Source organism: Pelodiscus sinensis, chromosome Z, assembly GCF_052426305.1.
Source record: "Pelodiscus sinensis isolate ZL-2025 chromosome Z, ASM5242630v1, whole genome shotgun sequence".
Classification (NCBI taxonomy): domain Eukaryota; kingdom Metazoa; phylum Chordata; order Testudines; family Trionychidae; genus Pelodiscus; species Pelodiscus sinensis.
The window spans coordinates 5,471,286-5,489,637 of NC_143085.1; the positions used below are offsets into that span (position 1 = coordinate 5,471,286).

The 18,352-nt window shown below is 46.8% G+C and overlaps 1 protein-coding gene across 12 annotated transcripts in view; it reads right to left on the reverse strand.

The window, feature by feature from the left end:
- Positions 1–18,352, reverse strand: part of DEPDC5 (DEP domain containing 5, GATOR1 subcomplex subunit) — a 67,042-nt gene that overhangs the window by 13,464 nt on the left and 35,226 nt on the right. For 9 of the 12 annotated variants that reach the window (XM_075898019.2, XM_075898021.2, XM_014574775.4 and 6 more), the window contains 10 exons: positions 17,804–17,921; positions 17,492–17,659; positions 15,952–16,171; positions 14,503–14,636; positions 9,156–9,264; positions 5,900–5,962; positions 3,218–3,369; positions 2,331–2,408; positions 1,762–1,894; positions 429–537 (listed from right to left, as the gene is read on the reverse strand). In XM_075898019.2, the coding sequence (XP_075754134.1) occupies positions 429–537; positions 1,762–1,894; positions 2,331–2,408; positions 3,218–3,369; positions 5,900–5,962; positions 9,156–9,264; positions 14,503–14,636; positions 15,952–16,171; positions 17,492–17,659; positions 17,804–17,921 (1,284 nt within the window). The remainder of the gene's footprint in view (positions 1–428; positions 538–1,761; positions 1,895–2,330; positions 2,409–3,217; positions 3,370–5,899; positions 5,963–9,155; positions 9,265–14,502; positions 14,637–15,951; positions 16,172–17,491; positions 17,660–17,803; positions 17,922–18,352) is intronic. The other 3 variants (XM_014574781.4, XM_014574782.4, XM_014574776.4) reach the window with 1 other exon arrangement.

An 18,352-nucleotide genomic window follows, 5' to 3' on the forward strand; every position in this document is an offset into this window, starting at 1 on the left:
AAGGATCTCTTAGGACACAAGGTTCCCATTATGCTGCCTGTATTTCTAGAGCCTGGGTTCAGAGGAAGACGGAAATCACACATTTGCCCTCCGATTTACATCCTATGACTCAACAGTTCAAGGACATTTCAGGGCTCTTTTCTAGAGGGTATGTATGGGTGGGGGCAGGGAATGGTTGAGTTGTCCATCTATCCTTAAATTACCCTTTAATTTTTGGTGTTAAATTCACAGAGGCTAGAGCATCTCTTTGGATGCCTGTACAAGATATCCCTCCTGCTAGCAACATTTATATAAGGGTGCTACTCTTTCAAATCCCTTCTCAAGATGCACTTCTACTGCCACACCTGCAACAACTCCTCAACATTCAAGGATGACACCAAGGAGCAAATTGGGAAAAATCTCTATAGTGACATAAAAAAAAGTCTGACCTCGTTCTGGATCCTTATCAACGACAATTTTGTAGAAGTAAAACCCATATATGAACGTGCGCAAGGCCTCTCCAGATGCATGAACAATCAGCTGCTCATCCAGCATTTTCTAAAGACAAAACAAATAAAAAGCAGCTTTCCGTGGTGAACCAGGGCTCTGGGATGGGAATGGGAAGATATTAAGAAAGTGAGTCTTTCCTCTGAAGACAGCAAAAGGTCCAATTGGTAAAGATGAGAACCGCAGCAGTGCTTCCCTAAGATGTGCCAAAACCCTTGCAGGCTAGTTGTCAATAGGGTCAGAAGTCCTCATCTTCCAGAGAAATTTTATTTTTCCCCTTTAAAGTCCTTGGCTAAATAGCCTCCTTCCATTCCACCTACCACCTCCAGCAAATGCCCTCTTTGGGCTTGTCTATACCTACCCGGGGAGACACACTCTGGATATTGATTCTTCTGAGGTTTGATTTAGTGGGTCTGGTACAGACCCACCGAAGGTGCCCCCCGTGTCGAACTGTACTCCACTGGGTTGTGAGGAGAAAGGGAAGTTGGCGGGAGAGTGTCTCCCATTCAAGCTCCCACAGTGGGGCAGCCAAAGAATTTCCATTTAAGATACTGCAAATCCAGCTACGCTATTCTTGCAGCGGAAGTTGCATATTTTAAATCAAATTGCTCCCCCACTGTAGACCTGGCTTACCTTTATGTGCCTTTTTGTCTTGTAGATGGGTTTTCAAGGTGTTGCAAGGAGCCATCATACGGCTTCTGGGCTCAAAAGGAAGATCCTCTGGGCTAGCTGCTGTGGTATCTCAGCAGCAGCGAATTCTAGTGCATTTCTGAGCCTCAAAACACAACCCCTAATGTGATTTGGTAACCGGCAGTCAGTGTGAGGCTACCACCCTCATGCAACAGGGAAAATAACGCCACATACCTACTGCACATCATCATAGGATTCTGTGAACGCACATCTAAAAATCAAACCATGGAAGCAAGTATTTTTCCAAGCCAGTATCTGACTTACACAACAAACATTGCTGTGTATTTACTGCAATCCCCATTTCAAGCTAACACTTCTTGGTGGAAAGAGAAGTATAAGTGGTGAGAAAAGGTCAGGTTTCCCTGTATACATGGTACATTTTAATAAGAGGATTTTCAGTGTGTGTGTGTGTGTGTGTGTGTGTGTGTGTGTGTGTGTGTGTGTGTGTGTGTGTGTGTGTGTGTGTGAGAGTGAGAGAGAGTGAGAGAGAGATTGATTTATGCTTCAGTGTCCTAAGATACATGCTTTCTCCATGGAATGGGGCATTTCTGGCCCATCCATGTGCCCTCTTGTCAGTTCTCTCACCTGCATGATGTCAATGGCCATAGCCTGGGTTTGCACACCTTCCAGGTTATTTACCAGCCAGTGGACTACCTCAGCACTGATGAAGCAATATGGAGAGAGGCCCTTCTGTTCAGAGAGCAGCTGGATCCCTGTACTGAATCCCAACACAAGCATATAATTAACATGAACTGAAGTCACACAGAAGGACAAAAAAAAAAACTTTAGAACTGCAGAAGAGAAAGACCCAGAATGAAAAATCTGAAATTCTCAGTAGCTAGAAAGCCATCAGCCTCTGAGACTGCAGACGTTTGTACTTTGCCATGGAGAATGCCCCTAAATTACTCCCTTTACAGTGACTCCTGCTTAGGGTGGGTGGGGACTGTAGCATCTGAGGTCTACATAGCCACATTCTGTACCCTAATTTCTGCAGTGACTCCTGCTGAGAGAGGCTAGAATTGAACAACACAGACTGCCCAAAAAATAAAGCTATTCCATAGACCGTGAAACTCTTCCATTGGGAGCTCACTCATCAAATTCTGCTTCCAAATCCACACACTGAGATTTTAGGGGTGTTGGGATTCAAAACTTACGTGGGGTGCTTCATGGCCTCAAGAATGTCAATCAGTGTGGAGGAAGAAGTCAGGGAGCTTGCAGAAGACTGCTGGGAGCTGGAAAGTAAACAGAAGGTGTGTTTAACAGCCACTGCAGCTGCCAGTCTAGTTTTGCAATCTTTAGGAGAGCTGCAATTTCTTCTCTACACAGGCAACAGTTGTTCCAGGTTTTATCTTCTGTTCTTGGTACATGTACCAACCATTTGCAAAAGAGAGGAGAGTCCAAACATGCAACTTTCTCCTTGGGAAACCTCCTTAGTGTGGCATGGAGCAAAGGAGGAGGAGATAGTTACCTTTAAGGGATAAATAGAGATGACTAAAGAAGAACAGTGCACATTTTTGCACTGTATTTACTCATGCTAGACAAACTCTATTTGCATGCACTGGAGCTCAGAAGCAATTCAAAGCATGCCACTGGAAAGATACTAAGATGGGAAACAGGTAGTTTATTTTTAATCCCTCTTCCCCCAGTGTTTCACCACCGGATGGGAACCCTTGGATTTCAATAACTCTCTTGATACAAATATAGGCCGCAGGGTCCCCTGTCCCTACAGAGGAGAGCAGACATTGATTTCTATGTCCAATCAAATTCTGGCTTCCTTAGAGCGCTCCACTAATAGACCATAAGAAATTACTAGAAGGAGCAGACTAACTGGTACGAGGGAAATCAGGTTCATACCCAGTCAATCCTAGACAACTGGATTATAAGGCTGGTCTTTAAGGCCACTATTCAAGGATTGCATTCTCCATCTAAGTCATGGAATACAGCCTTCACGTGGCACGTGCCTTCCTCTGCTAAGTCCCCCTGCCCCTGTTATCAGCAAGAGGAATGTACTGAACATATTACAGAACTGCTGTGTTCTCACCTGTTCTCCATGGAGCCAGCTGTGGCATATCCCTGGTCTCCTACATTCTGGGAGCTTCCAAGAGGCAGAGTGCTGCCCCTATCAGCTGACTGGCCTGTGCTGAATGACATGTTGCCATCTAGGGTGGGAGGAACCGTCTGTTCTAGAGAGACCTGTAAGAAGCATGACAAAGCAACACCTTTACACGATTCACATCACAACCCCTTTTCCCTAACTCCTGCCTTCATAAGCCCCCCAGCTCAGACTCCTCACATGCCAAAAAGTCCTTTACATCACCATAGACATATATAACAAAGACCAGCAGAGTTTTGTTTTGGTCCCCATTGTGAAACTACGGGCTGCAATTGGGACATCAGTGTCCCAAATTGACCCAGATTAACATATCGATCAAGATTTTAAGGCAAGGTAGCAAAGCTGGCTACAGCCTGATTTGCAATGTAAAAGCTATCAAGAAAGGATTTGGGTCTAAGAGACTAAACACCGTCACAAAGCCATGGCAAGTGACAGAAAACGAACACAAGTCACTGAATGGAAGTGGTGAACAATTGAAAAGATTTTACTCTGAGACTGAAGCATGTGAATTCACCAGAGGGATTTCTCATCTGTCATTATGCAAACCAAAAACCACCACCACCACCCACTAGCAAAAAACCACCCAAACAGCCAGCCCCAAGCACACTTCTCATGCTCTATAAAAAGAGGCCATAATACACCTCTATGATTTTTGTAGGGTAGTATCAGGAGATGGATTGGCACTGGCCCACCGCAGGGTCACTAAGCAATACTTCAGGGCACTTTCCTGCCACAGAACACTTGTACTAGACCACAGCAGACTGAATTGTTAGCCAACATTAACATAAAAAAAAACTTTCAGAAAGAACAGGAATACTGAAAAATTCAGCAAGAGGCAGGCTGTAATTATCAGCTGCCATCTGCCATTAGCACATATTGCTTAGGGAAGGACACATTCTGTAAAAAGACCACATAAGAGGAGTGGGTGAGGGAGACATGAACAGCAGAGAAAGATGTACAATAAAGGCTTATCTGCCTTGGTGACTCCACAGTGCCCAGATCCAAGCACAGGCCCGACTGAAGGCATATTGCACTCTGTGGCAGGAGTTTGACAGAGGAGGAAAACCAGCCCATAGAGCTGAAGGGGGCTTTATTCTGTGTCACCTCTCCTCCTTCCCACCGCCCAAGTTCTCACATTGCAAACTATGCCCTTTTGAGACAGCCAAAAGTGGCAGATGCTCAATATTCACGCTACAGCACACTCATGCCTCCCAACCCCAGGCTGGCTGGAGCTAGTAGTACGCTCTGAAGACGGATTACTCTAACAAATTACTAAGGTGTATGTAAATGGCATCTGACACAAATACCCCAATCACAGTGAATTCCACAACACTTCCATCGCAGAGTAACTTAACCTGAAGGAGGCCCCTTGATTTGAGTCCTTACAGCACCAGCTATCAAGGCAGATACCACAGGAGATATGTAACCAAGAATTAGACAATTCTGCCATTCTTGTTCAGGGAATGAAGTTGGAAATCAGGAATTTACTAACGTGAAAGGAGACTTCTGAGTACTTGGCAAGTAAAGGATAGCGAGGGAAGCCAACAGCCTCCCCAGGCCACTGGGCAAGGTGTGGGTGTGGGTATGGGGGGAGGGGGGGAGTCCAGCTCCATGCTCCTGGAAGGGGTGGGCCTGAGGTCAGGATGTTAAGAGGCGGGTAATCCACTAACTGTGTAGGCACTGAGCAATCCTGGGTCAGTCCCAGCTCACACCAGGTCCAGGAGCTACCCCCACTGCACCTCTGCAGTTCAAATGTGGTAAAAGCCGGGGGCACAGATAGCCTGGCTCCTACTACATTTAAACTGCAGCCGTGCAGCAGGGGTAATTCCCGGACCTGGCATGGGCTGGGACTGACCCAGGATTGCTCAGTCCCGGCATGCACTAGGTCCAGCAGCCCGTCTACAGGGGATGGGGAGGGGGGTCATACCAAGTCTCCCCCCTCCCCCCACGGTCAGGGGCTGTTGCCAAAGTAGCCTCAACCAGCCCAGGCTGCTGCTGACGGGCTGGTTTGAGCAGCCTCCTCCTCCTCCTCTGCCACCCCCACGCTGCTGGCTGTTGATAGAAGTGGCAGCGCTGTGGGAGGGGACAGGCATCACCGTGGAGACGGTGCTGAGGAGAATCAGTTTAGTCGGCTCCTCCCAGCAGTGGTTCCTGCTTCCCCCCACTTGCTACCTCTGGTGAAGAGAGAGCAAGGGGGGCAAGTAATCGACTACCACATACATCGCTAGCCTGAGGTGGAAGGGGTGCTCCCCACGCATCCTCAGAGCCCAGGGCTCCAGCTGCCACTGCTGCTTTGAAACGCTGGGCCCTGGGGAAACTTCCCCCCCCCCCCTCCACAACTTCATCAGGCCTGAGGATAACTAGGAAAAGTGCAGGAGTATCCAAAACACAACACAAATACAGAGCTGTGGATGGAAATAAGAGCATTCACCAGCAGCCCCTTTGTATTAATTACCATCCTTTTAGTGCAGTCCTTTTAGTAAACACATCTCACCACTGCAGAAACCAGTGAGCAGGCCTGGCTTCCTCAGTTACAAATGCAGGATCTGAGATGCGCTTCATTGTTTCCCTCCAGATGCTAGGGATGGAAAGATCTGATTCAAAACTGACCTGTGGGTAGAAGGTCGAAGCTGTGCGCGGGCTGCGAACAAACTCCATAAAGAAGGCCCCATCCTGCAGGGATCAGAGGAAGCAGGAGCAGTAGCAGTGGCAGCAGTGGCAGGACCAAGGAGGTGAAGAAAAGCACAGACAGGGAGGGAGTGAAAACCCCCAAAAGACACCTCCATCCAGACCAGCAGGCACACCAGAGTTCAGAGCATAAGCAGCAATCCGTCTCTGCTGAGACTTCCCTCCTCCCTGCTACAGATGCCCCAAGTCAATCATGTTAAGAGCATCACACTGTGATCCTGGACCTGCCCAAGAATACACAGCTCTGAGCACAGGCTCAAATTCTATTAAGGTATGTCTACACAGCAGCATTATTTTGGAATAGCGGCCGTTATTCCGAAATAACAATGCCAGCGTCTACATGGCAATTCCATTATTTCAAAATAAATTCAAAATAACAGCTTATTCCAACTTCAGTAAACCTCATTCCATGAGGAATAATGTCTCTTCCGAAACTGCTATTTTGAAATAGCTTCCGTGTGGATGCTCCACTGCTGCTACTTTGAACAGCCCTGGGAAAGAGCTATTTCAAAGTAATTACTCCCCAGTGACTCCTGCGGCTCAAATCAAGCTAGCTCGTCCACATTAGGGAAGCCTGTCTCAGACTAATTATGAGGCTTCCTCATAGTGTAGATGCGCTATTTTGAAATAAGCTATTTTTGAGTATTTGTTCAGGAATAGCTTATTCGGAAATAAGTGTACAGTGTAAACGTACCAGGAGAGAGGGAGAGAAGCTATTTCATCAAGGTCAATGCATGCACAAATTAAACATGCCCTCCTCCTCCTACATGCATACCTGGCATGGACTCTTCCCTTACTGCTAACAAAGGTATAGGGCCAAGAGACTCTTCCCACAAAAGAGGTAGCAACGGGCTCGCTCTAGGTTTTCTTGTTCTTGCCTTCTGTAGGCACGTTCTTTTCTCCACTCTAAAGTTACTAAACTGGATTTGTACCTGGGGTACATGTTCCCATCACTTATGTCTTCCGGGACTTCACTACATGGTTATAAACATACTCACCTTCACTGGTACAGACACCTGGCGGGTGAGCGCTGGCCCCAAACACACGTTAACATCAGCAACATTACAAACTTCCAGGTGTTCCCCAAAGGTTTTTTGTACCAAGCTGACTCAAATAAACCCCTCGTGGTTGCCTGAGAACAGCCTACTGAGTTGGTCCGGCAGCCCAGGAATTCAGACTGCTCTCTCTGTCAGCACTTCGACGACAGATCCCTGGGCTAGCAGCAAGGGTGCCTTGCATGCCAGGTGGATGGCTCTTAGCTCTAGGACAGTTGTGATGCATGAGGTCAGGTGTTCCAGAAGTCTTTTAGATGAGGCTGCAGTTGCTCAAAAGGTTTGCTATTATCCAAAAATCTTTCATATACTGCAGGTTGAACCTCTCTAGTCCAGACCATCAGGACATGACCAGTTCTGAACCAGAGAATTTTCTGGACGACGGGAGGTCAGTACTGTCTAGAAGCATTACTAACACTTCCACAGCTTACATGGTTGTTAGAGGATGTTGAGGAGTAAATTAGAGCTAAATAACAGCACCAAACACTGAGAGCCAGGACTAGTGGCCACAAACAAACTTTATGGGACCACAGGAAGCGTGCCCACACCCATGAAAAGTGGACATCTAGCTAACTAAAATAATTCTGGGCCACGGATGTTTCTGGACCAGAGAGGTTCAACCTGTAATGGAAACATTGGTATTTTCACATTCACAGGTTTAAATGTAAGTTTCTCTATAAATGCCTTCAATTAGAGTTTTTAAAGAAACAGCTTATCACTTGAGTATCTAAGCACTACCAGTGACGGATGAACTTATCTCAACTTGAAGATTTAGTGTAAATTAAGAACAGATTTTTAACATGGTCATTTTGTTATGGCCAGTAGCATTTTTGCTTAGAGTGATGTCTCTCATGTAGCATGAAACACTTTGCCAATGGAATCAGCAGGAATCTGACAGCCAGTTATTCCTTCCTCCATCTGTAGAGCATGCTCATTCCCCAGATTACTGTCCTCTCCCACATCCTGCTATGCAAAATAGTGCAAAAAGTAGTGTGGTTTTTGATTAGGGAAGAGAAGTTATTGCAGGTTGGACCTCTCTGGCTCCCTGGGGACCTGACTGACCCGGAGTGAGAGATTTTTCTGGACCATGGCAGGTCATTTTTGGTCTCCTCTACCACCAGCCTCCTCTCCAGTTTGTCTCCACTCCTGGCCCAGCCATAGATGTTGCTGGACCAGAGAGTTCCAGTGTAGGGAGGAGATTTTATAACAAATTAGGACCTGAAGATCTCCTTCAATCTTCACATTCTGCCAAGTTTAACTGTCCTAACCCTCTCTTCTCACACAGCCGTGCGAGGTCCAGGTCTCCAACAGAAATGGGTGTTTTAGTGAAAAGGTAAAAATTTCAACTGGCAAGATCTCCAAGGGGATGCTGTCAATGCCCTGGTTACGCTACCATCAGCACGCTCTTAATGGTCAGTACCAGAGCTTCAAAGGGGCCTCTCTCAGGCTGTCAGCTGCCCCCTGGCAGTTGGCTTTCCAGGAGGACTGGGGACATGAGTTGCACTCTTCCTTTCAGTCCAAAGAGGCTTGCAGAGCTCTCAAAGAGGAACAATGTTAAGCTGGCATCTCTAGCTTTGTTGACTCTGCTGAGCAAAGGGATGATATGATCCATTGCTCAGGTCTACATCCCTCTCCTTAACAAAACAGGAACGCAGAGAGGCCATCATCAAGTGGCAGTTTAGCTTCACAAAAGAGGCAGGTTTTAAGTCTCCAGAGATTTAGCTTCGGCCATTGTGTTACAGCCCCTGTACAAGGGGGCGTGTTTCCGTGTGTGGGCGCTGTCTAAAATAAAGCAAAACAAATTGTGTGCTGCCTGACATTGGCCAACAAGACTAACTTAGCACCGAGACACAGGCTGACGCTTTTCTATCTGGCTGCCACGGGTATTACAAAAGAACAGAGGGGCACTTGGCTCTGCACCACCCTTTTGGCCTTAGGGAATAAGGGCCTTTAGGATACAGTTGCAGACAAACAGATGTTGCTGGTTTAAAAAAAAAAAAGTCTGACCTCCTGCCCATGGCACATACAAGCATGGAGTCTGCATGTACAAACACTCCAAGTATGGTGTACTCCTAGAGAGAATCTCCTGAAATTGTCACCTAGAGACCAGGCCAGAGGGCTGTTACCTTGCGTGGGCTGTCCACACACGTGGGAGTGACGGCAATGCTTCCACTCTCGGAAGGTTGGGCTGAGCTCTTACCAGCCAACACTGACGCTTGCTGCTCCCCCAGGGTCCTAAAACAAACCAAGAAAAAGCCATAAAGATGGTTCTACAGTGCCCAACGTTGGCCTATATGCTGGCTGAAGGCCATTGGTTTGGGAGGAAACGTTGCTGTGCTTTCTAGACAGATAGATTCCCTTTGAGCTTGAGTGTAGGGGCAGACATCAGCTATTTAGAAAAGGATGTTTACACCCCATATACACAATACCCTGGTGCTCGGATTCTACCAATTGCTTTTCCCAGCACAGAGTACTTTTTCCCCTTGAATATGTCCAAAGCTCTGTCCTTGTTTTCAGTGGTGTTTATGGTATCAGCACTCCTGGAATTTACTCACCGTCATCCCTAAACTACTGCTGGTAACACACTTACTTAGCCTCAATTTTACAGTCATTTTAGGCAGACACTCTTGTGCAAATGCAGCACGCTCTCAGCCCTCCTACAGCACTTTCCATAGAGATGTGCAGAGGGAATAGCATTAGACTTTATAAAATGTGACTGGCTCTGCCGTCTTATGATGGGAGTCGTTAGAGTGAAAAGCTCTTACAAGGAGCTGAGCATTTTGTTTAAGGGGAAAAATGACAGTTGGGGCTGGAAAAATATACTATTTCAGGCTTTTTTTTTTTTAAACATGATCTTACAGACTGGGGTCAGCAACCTATGGCTCGGTAGGGAACCCAATACGGCTCTTTTGCCATTCCCAAAGTACATGCAACTTTTTAAATGAAAATGAAACAAATTCAAATTCCAGCTGCGGTGGCCTGGCCAACAGGGCCCCAATTGCAGTCCAGGTCCCCTCTGGCTGCAGTGTTCTGTCCCTGGCCCTGGGGCAGGCCCTGCGGTCCAACCCTCATCTGGCCACAAGAAGGGCAGGCAGTGGCCCCTCTTTTGCTGCAGCATGGGTGGGACAGAAGTCCACAATCCAGCTGCTGAGACCCTGGCCTGGCCCCTTGTTCAGCCACTGCTGCCCAGAGGCAGCAGCTCAGCCATGGCCAAGTAGGGCAATCCATCCCCAGGATCCCCCCCCCCGATACTCTTTCCCACCCCAGTGCGGTGCCCTGCCTCCTGCCCTTTCCAACCTCCTGCCCTGAGCCCCTCAAATCCCAACCCTCACTCCTGCACCCCCACATCCACAAACGGCACCTCCAGCAGCAGCAGAAGTCTATGAGTACAAAGTTTCATTCATGCGATTATTAATATTATTGATAATTGGCATGATGCTTAAGTTGTCTATTTTCAGTCATGCAAATGGGCATTCTGATACTGGCTCTGTTTTCCACTTATTAGGAATTTTGATGTTGTTTGGCTCTTTGGTTTAAAAAGGCTGCTGACCCCTGCTATAGATGATTTCTGTCTGAGCTGATGAATCTCAAATATGGACATTCAGTCACAACAGAACCTGTATGAACTGATGCACACATTTTTCTGATACAAGAAAAGATTCACTGTTGTTCACATAAAATAAACCCCCACCCCACAATGTATTGCTAAACCCAACACAAAAAACAGAGGAAAGAGGGTAAGTGGGAGGTTTGAGGCTGTCCCTCAAATCTTAAATGCAGGCATGATTTAAAACAGGATCGCTCACTTACTAAGCTGTACCAATGAAAAATGCACTGTACCAGCACAAGCTGTCTATTCTAGAAGGTTTGCATTGGTGTAGCTACAATTCTGGCATTAGAAAATGCAACACACTAAAGCTGGTCCAATAAACAGGGAAGGTAGCTCATAAAGCTAACATTCATAAACAGTTAACCAGCAGTCTATCCTATGCTGTATGACCTATGACTTCAAAAATCGTTTTGCAAAACTCCTCTCCCCGCTGGTGTCTCCTCGTCAAGGACTTCAATCAATTCTTTCCTCCTGTGGAAAGGTGCATGCCAGTGTGTGCATAAAACAGATTAGCAGGAGTAGGTGTTAACAAGGAGTTAGAATGTCTGCAATAATGGGACTTACTCTCAAATCCACCCACAGCACTAAGAGTAGAACAGACTCTAGCAAAGGTACAGACTCTGTGGGTGCTCCAGGGATAGAGCACCAATGAGGGGAAGTATCAGAGGGGTAGCTGTGTTAGTCTGAATCTGCAAAAGCGACGAGGAGTCCTGTGGCACCTTATAGACTAACTGAAGTGTAGGAGCATAAGCTTTCGTGGGCAAAGACCCACTTCGTCAGATGCATGTAGTGGAAATTTCCAGAGGCAGGAATAAATATGCAGGCCAGGATCAGGCTGGAGATGATGAGGTGATCCAATCAAGGAGGATGAGGCCCACTTCTAGCAGCTGATCTGGAGGTGTGAATTCCAAGAGAATAGAAGCTGCTTTTGTAGTTAGCAAGCCATTCACAGTCTTTGTTTAATCCAGAGTTGATTGTGTCAAACTTAAAGATGAACTGTAGCTCAGCAGTTTCTCTTTGAAGTCTGGTCCTGAAGTTTTTTTGCTGCAGGATGGCTACTTTTAGATCTGCAATTGTGTGTCCAGGAAGATTGAAGTGTTCCCCTACAGGTTTTTGTATGTTGCCATTCCTAATATCAGATTTGTGTCCATTGATTCTTTTACGTAGGGACTGTCCTGTTTGGCCGATGTATATAGCAGTGGGGCATTGTTGGCACATGATGGCATATATTACGTTGGTGGATGTGCAGGAGAATGTACCAGTGACAGTATGGCTGATCTGGTTAGGTCCTGTGATGGTGTTGCTGGTGTATATATGTGGGCAGAGTTGGCACCGAGGTTTGTTGCAAGGATTGGTTCCTGAGTTCGAGTTATTATGGTGCGGTGTGTAGTTGCTGGTGAGAATATGCTTCAGGTTGGCGGGTTGTCTGTGGGCAAGGACCGGCCTACCTCCCAAGGCCTGTGAGAGCGAGGGATCATTGTCCAGGATGGGCTGAAGATCACTAATGATGCGTTGGAGAGGTTTTAGCTGGGGACTATAGGTGATGGCCAGTGGTGTTCTGTTGGTTTCTTTCTTGGGCTTGTCCCGTAGCAGGAGGCTTCTGGGTACACGTCTGGCTCTGTCAATCTGTCTCCTCACTTCCTCGTGTGGGTATCGCAGTTTACAGAATGCTTGTTGAAGGTCTTGTAGGTGTAGGTCTCTGTCTGAGGGGTTGGAGCATATGCGGTTGTACCTCAGTGCTTGGCTGTAAACAATGGATCGTGTGGTGTGTCCGGGATGGAAACTGGAGGCATGCAGGTAAGTATAGCGGTCGGTAGGTTTTCTGTATAGGGTGGTATTGATATGACCGTCACTTATTTGTATCGTGGTGTCCAGGAAATGGACCTCCCGTGTAGATTGGTCCATGCTGAGGTTGATGGTGGGGTGGAAGCTGTTGAAATCATGGTGAAATTCTTCCAGAGTCTCCTTCCCATGGGTCCAGATGATGAAGATGTCATCGATGTAGCGTAGGTAGAGAAGGGGTGTAAGTGGACGAGAGCTGAGGAAGCGTTGTTCCAGGTCAGACATAAAAATGTTGGCGTATTGTGGGGCCATGCGGGTGCCCATAGCAGTGCCACTGGTCTGGAGGTATATGTTGTCACCAAATCTGAAATAGTTGTGTGTGAGGATAAATTCACAGAGTTCAGCCACCAGTTGTGCTGTGGCATCATCAGGAATACTGTTCCTGACAGCTTGTACTCCATCTGCATGTGGGATGTTAGTGTAGAGAGCCTCTACATCCATGGTGGCTAGGATGGTGTTTTCTGGAAGATCACCTATGCATTGTAGTTTTCTCAGGAAATCCGTAGTGTCACGAAGGTAACTGGGAGTGCTGGTGGCGTAGGGTCTGAGCAGAGAGTCCACATAGCCAGACAGTCCTTGAAGGGAATTATGACCCACCAGCAGTCAAGCATCCTCTCACTCCCCTACCCACCAGTGCCTCTCACTTGCCTGTGACCCCAAGGAACAACTCCTCCTCCCCCCTCCCAGCATCTCCTGCCTGCTAACAACCTGGCACTTCAGGAAGAAGGGTGGGGAGGAGAAGGGGAAGAGGCTTGGGGGAAGAGGCGGAATAGGAGCAGGGCAGAAAGAGTCAGGGTGAATGCTGGAGGGAAGGGGTGAAATGGGGACAGGATCCAGGACAGATGGAGGAGAGGGTTGAGCACATCCCAGCTAAAGCGGAAGTCAGCACCTATGAACTAGTGTTGATCACCTGAGTGGAATTTGGAAGAACACTGGCAAATCCCTCTCTTCCTGTGTTGCAGTAACTTTCCTGACATCTCTTCTGAAGGTGTTTCAGTTCATAATGAAAACATTTTGAATATTTTAAGTATACCCATTAATCTATTAGTATTAATTAGGAGAGTCGAAATAAAAAACTCATTGTGTCATTAGAGATCTGAGTTTTAATCCATAAAAATCACTACACTTTGGGATCTGGCTCGCTTACAGACGGCTTCTCTCCCACACACTACATCCGAGGAGCTACGTCTGTCAGTTGTCGATGAGTACAACCAGACTGGGAGCAGGGTGTCCTCAGCAAGGGTCTGGAAATAGTTTTGTTTGCACTGAGACTGGCACAGCCTTCCTATTGGCTTTTCCTTAACACATCACACACATTCCCATATGATGTCTGATGCTCTCAGAACAGAAATGGAAAGGAAACATCCTTGAGCTACGCTCTCACTAGGGACATAAGCAAGCCTGAATATGGACGCCTTTTGGGAGTGTAGTTGAGACCTGCTGGTGTTCTAACTCAGGGATGTTAACACTATATTACTGGACTCTACAAAGCGCATCCCCCAAACGCTTTATGAACAATTCTATGAAAAGCAGAGTTAGGTGTTCTATCCTGCCAGCTGGATCGAAGGATCCCCACCATGGAGTTCCTTCCCTCTGAACTGCTAGTGCCAGAGATGGTCATCCTACAGAGCCTGGTGTAGCCAAGACTTTTTAGCCACTTCTTACCCCTCCAACCCATTTTTCTCCCAATGGATAGGGAATTCGTTTGGGGCAGAGCCAGTATTGCTGCCCCTATCAAGGGGCACAAACACATCTCATGTGTCAGGCACTAAGATGCCACGGTGATGATCTCTTTGAGGGTTACTAATAGAATCTTACCTCTCCCCTACCCTGGCATCTGTATAGACATAACCATGCCCATCCCACTGAAAAGCGTGGCATTTCCTCACCATTGTCACTTCTCAGGGAGCAAAATCTGAGGGGCTCCCTATGTTTGATGATTAATTCCCCAATGCCATGAGCCCAGGCCAGGTAGGTGCTCTGTGATAAGAGCGTGTATTAAGTTGAGTGTTCAGACTCACTTCTGACTGGCTTCCATTTCCAACAGGGCTGAGAGGGCTGAGGTTCCCTTCTTCCCAACAGGAGGCCCAGAAGGCTCCAGAGAGTGAGCAGAGATTGGGCCAGACATCTGCAAGCCTTTCATAGCAGCCCCTTTCTAGGAAAAACAAAACAGGAGAGGACAATAGGAGTCAAGGCCTCCAAGGCTCAGCAGAATAACAATAAAGTCACACCTTATAATCAGTGGTAATACTTTAGAGACAGCACCTAACAAGTAGAGCGAGGACATCTCTACATGGGGACACTGACTGAAATAGCCATTCGAGAAGAGCTTCCCTTTGGAACACTTTTCCAAAACAAAAGTGACTTTGTTCTGGAAGAACTACTGTGCGCACAAAATGGAGTAATTATTTCAGAATTTATTCCAGAACAGTATCTCCACACAGGTGAGTTATTCTGAAACAGGTTTGCAGGTCAATTTCTCCCTTGCAGACAAAACCTCAGATGGGAAAAATAACTAGATCCCCCAAATTAGCAAAGTTACTAAACTCAGCCTCCTTCACTTATACATTAGGCTCCCTACCCTAAGCAGGCCAGGGCTCTTTGGGTGAATTTCATACATTTGTATACAATAGTTGAGGGCTACTCAACATGGCCGCACGTGGCCTGTGCCCTGTTTGTTTGCAGCTCGCGGTGCAGTTTGGGTTTACATGGGACTCAACATGTGGCCTGTGGATGGGAGCCAGAACAAAAAAAAGTAGTCAATATAATGGTCTTCTGTTGATATGCATTTTTGTAGTTAAATTCCTGGACTGTTGTTGCTCATTCAGAGTGCTGTCAGATGGGTGGAAATTGGGTAACTATTGCATTTTATTAATATCTGCAGACCTGACATAAATGGGGCCTGCATGCTGTGTAGTCTTGCTCTGATCTTTGTATTGACACCCGGCAGTGTGAAAAGCTATATGCAACCACAATTAAGTTGCAGCCCTTGGCATGTGCTGCGAGTATCGTTGTGGCTCCAGGGCTTCCAAAGCTGAGTAGCTCTGCAATAGTTAATAGTGTTGAGAGTCACCACATTACAATTACAGACAATGGATCCACCAACCAGTGTGATTTCCTCTGCTCAAGCTGTTGAGTGTAGTACACAGCCTGCGCAGTTAGGAAAAGTAAACTGTTCCATTCCATGGAGGACTGGGATCTTTTGAGCACCATTCCCTTAGACGCAGGGTGCACAGTGCCCCCATATCCACCCTTGCCACAGGACAAAACAATGCAAGAGTCCTTCAGTGGATGGTGGTTCCCAACTTACGTCTTCCTTCAGCAGCAGACTGTCTCTGCGCAGAAAGCAACGCCGCCAATAGCAATAGCACAGTGATGCTTACACAATGGAGAAACTCGCTATAGGGGTAGAAGTGCTTCAGAAATTCAGCCTCATACTCTACGAAGTTTTAGTTACAACACTGACTCACCCTGATCATCCGGTCTGACCGATGGCGCCGACGAATGCGATTCAAACCCTCCACAAAGCGGATGAAGCCATCCAGGAGCTGCCATTCCTCTTCGTCAGAGCGAGGCTTGTCTCCATACACATCACAGTGGGCTTCGCCTTCCGTAATGCGTTTTGTGGCACTGATACATGCTGGGAGCAGCAGAAAACGGGTCCTCCAGAATTTCAGTGACTCAATAAGGCTGGAGAAATGGTGGAGAGAAGACAGACAGGGTATAGCATTTGTCACAGCTGCAAACGAGTTGTGTATTAATGGAGTTAATACTCGATTGCATCCATGGTTTGAATGGATCTCATGGTTCTGCCATTAAGCATCCAATGATCTACATGAGAAGGGGCAGTCAGCGGACGAATGTCAGGGGAGGTATTTTACCAACTAGCACATTGAAACAGTTCAGAAAAAACTAATTTCCAGGTTGATCGTGTCTTGTCGACCTTTACTTTGAATGTAATCCATTAGGCAATGTTGTAACTAGGGATGTAAAATCCCATTTAATTGGTTAAATGTTAAGTTCTTATATAAGTTTAAATGGTTAACTGATTAAATGGGGGCCAGCGGGAAGCTGGTGGCCTCACTAGGGGAGGGGTGGAACGGAAGTGGTAGGGAAGATGGGGGAAAAGGGCTGCCAGGGAAGCTAGAAGCCAGCAGCCTCCACTCCCCACCATGCTGCCACTTCCATCCAGTGCAAGCCTGTAGCCTCCCAGCCTGGGAGCTCACATAGCCTGGGAGCCAGCAGCCCTTCCCTTCATGTGAAGCTGCCAACTCCCAGCTCACACCAGCTGGGAGCCAGCGAGGGGCTGAAGCAGCCCTCTGTCCACAGTGGACCATGGGCAGAGGGCTGCACCCAGGTAACCATTACCCATTTACCTCCCTAGCTGTAAGAAGGTTTTACAGCAAAAAGCAAAGGAAAAGAAGTTTGAGAGATACAGGCTAAGGCACAGAGGATTTCAGGTCTCCAATGAAATGGAAAGATACCAGGAGGCTGGCTCATTTGACAGAGGATAGAGGAAAAGGGACTCATTGCCTCTGGGGATACTCAGAAAGGGACAAAAAGAAGGCCAGTCTGAAATAGGCAGAGGGGAGGGAGTAGAATCAAGTAAAGTCTGTGACTTGAGCAAAGGAGGAACATTTAAAGGAGGAACATTTTAAATTATATCCAGAAATGAATGAGAAAGTCAGAGAAACCACCCAAGGGTGGCAAAACATCCTCATAATTCTTTGCATGCACAGGGGATGGGGGAGGGTAAGAAACAGAACACAAATACCATTAAGAGTGAGACTTTGCACCACAAACCAGGCAATGGAAAAATGGTGCTATGCAAAATTCAAATGAGGGTTACAGAGCTGATATTAGCATATCACTGAAAGCAGGTCAAACACTCCCTCAAGAACCTTGTCACTAGCGCTACTCTTTACAGAGAAAAATTTTGGTTCAGTTGTAGGTCAAAAGGAAAAAAAAATAGGACAAAGAGCAATTACGGTGGAAAATGAGATCTCTCACCTGAAATCTTCAGAGCCAGCAGAGCAGATATACTGGTCTAGGTAATTCCACTTGTACTCTTCCAGACGCTCGTGGGAGAACTCAACCCAGCAGGAGACAAATTCAGAGTCAGAGTGCGAAGGGCACAAGCTGTAGGTATAGTTTATCTGAGCAGATTCGTATGGATATCTGTCAAAGACAAAGCAAGGCTCACCATTCCTGGCATGATCAATGGCATCTCTTCCTCGTACTACAAGGCACGGAACGCAAGTACAGGCAAGAGGAGAGAAAGCAAGTCTGCTGGATATCTTACTTGATTGGAGAGATACTCACTTTGGCAGGTATCGAGTGACAGTAATTATTTTGTCTTTTAAGGTGACTTTGTGGAAGGTGCGGCCCATGCTTAGCCAGTACTGATCTTCCTCCTCAGGTAGGTTTCGTGACACAAGGCCTAAAGGTAACATATTAAGAGAACATCTTTCTGTGTACCTAATATAGCAGTCACAGCTTTATTGCACAAGCTACACTAATACAATAACATTTCATGAACAAGCTTCCAAACATGACTTAGAAACTCAGAGACAACTTTAATACCGTTTCTTTGAGGAAGACATGCTACTGGAAGTGTTGGGCATGTAACCAACGGGCTGATAATTTTGTCATCCTTTCCCATCCTTCTCTGTGCTTCACTCCTAGAGCTAATCCCTTCCAAGTGAGTCTCACCTCTGCTTCCCATCCTATGAAGGGTAATAGTTCTAGTTCCTAGCCTTACACATTCCCCTCCTTCAAGCTTCCCCTCACTTCAACTTTGTCCAAAAGACATCAACAGATATTGCAAAACAAACCCTGTACTTAGACTGTGATGCCAAAATGGGAAAGGAG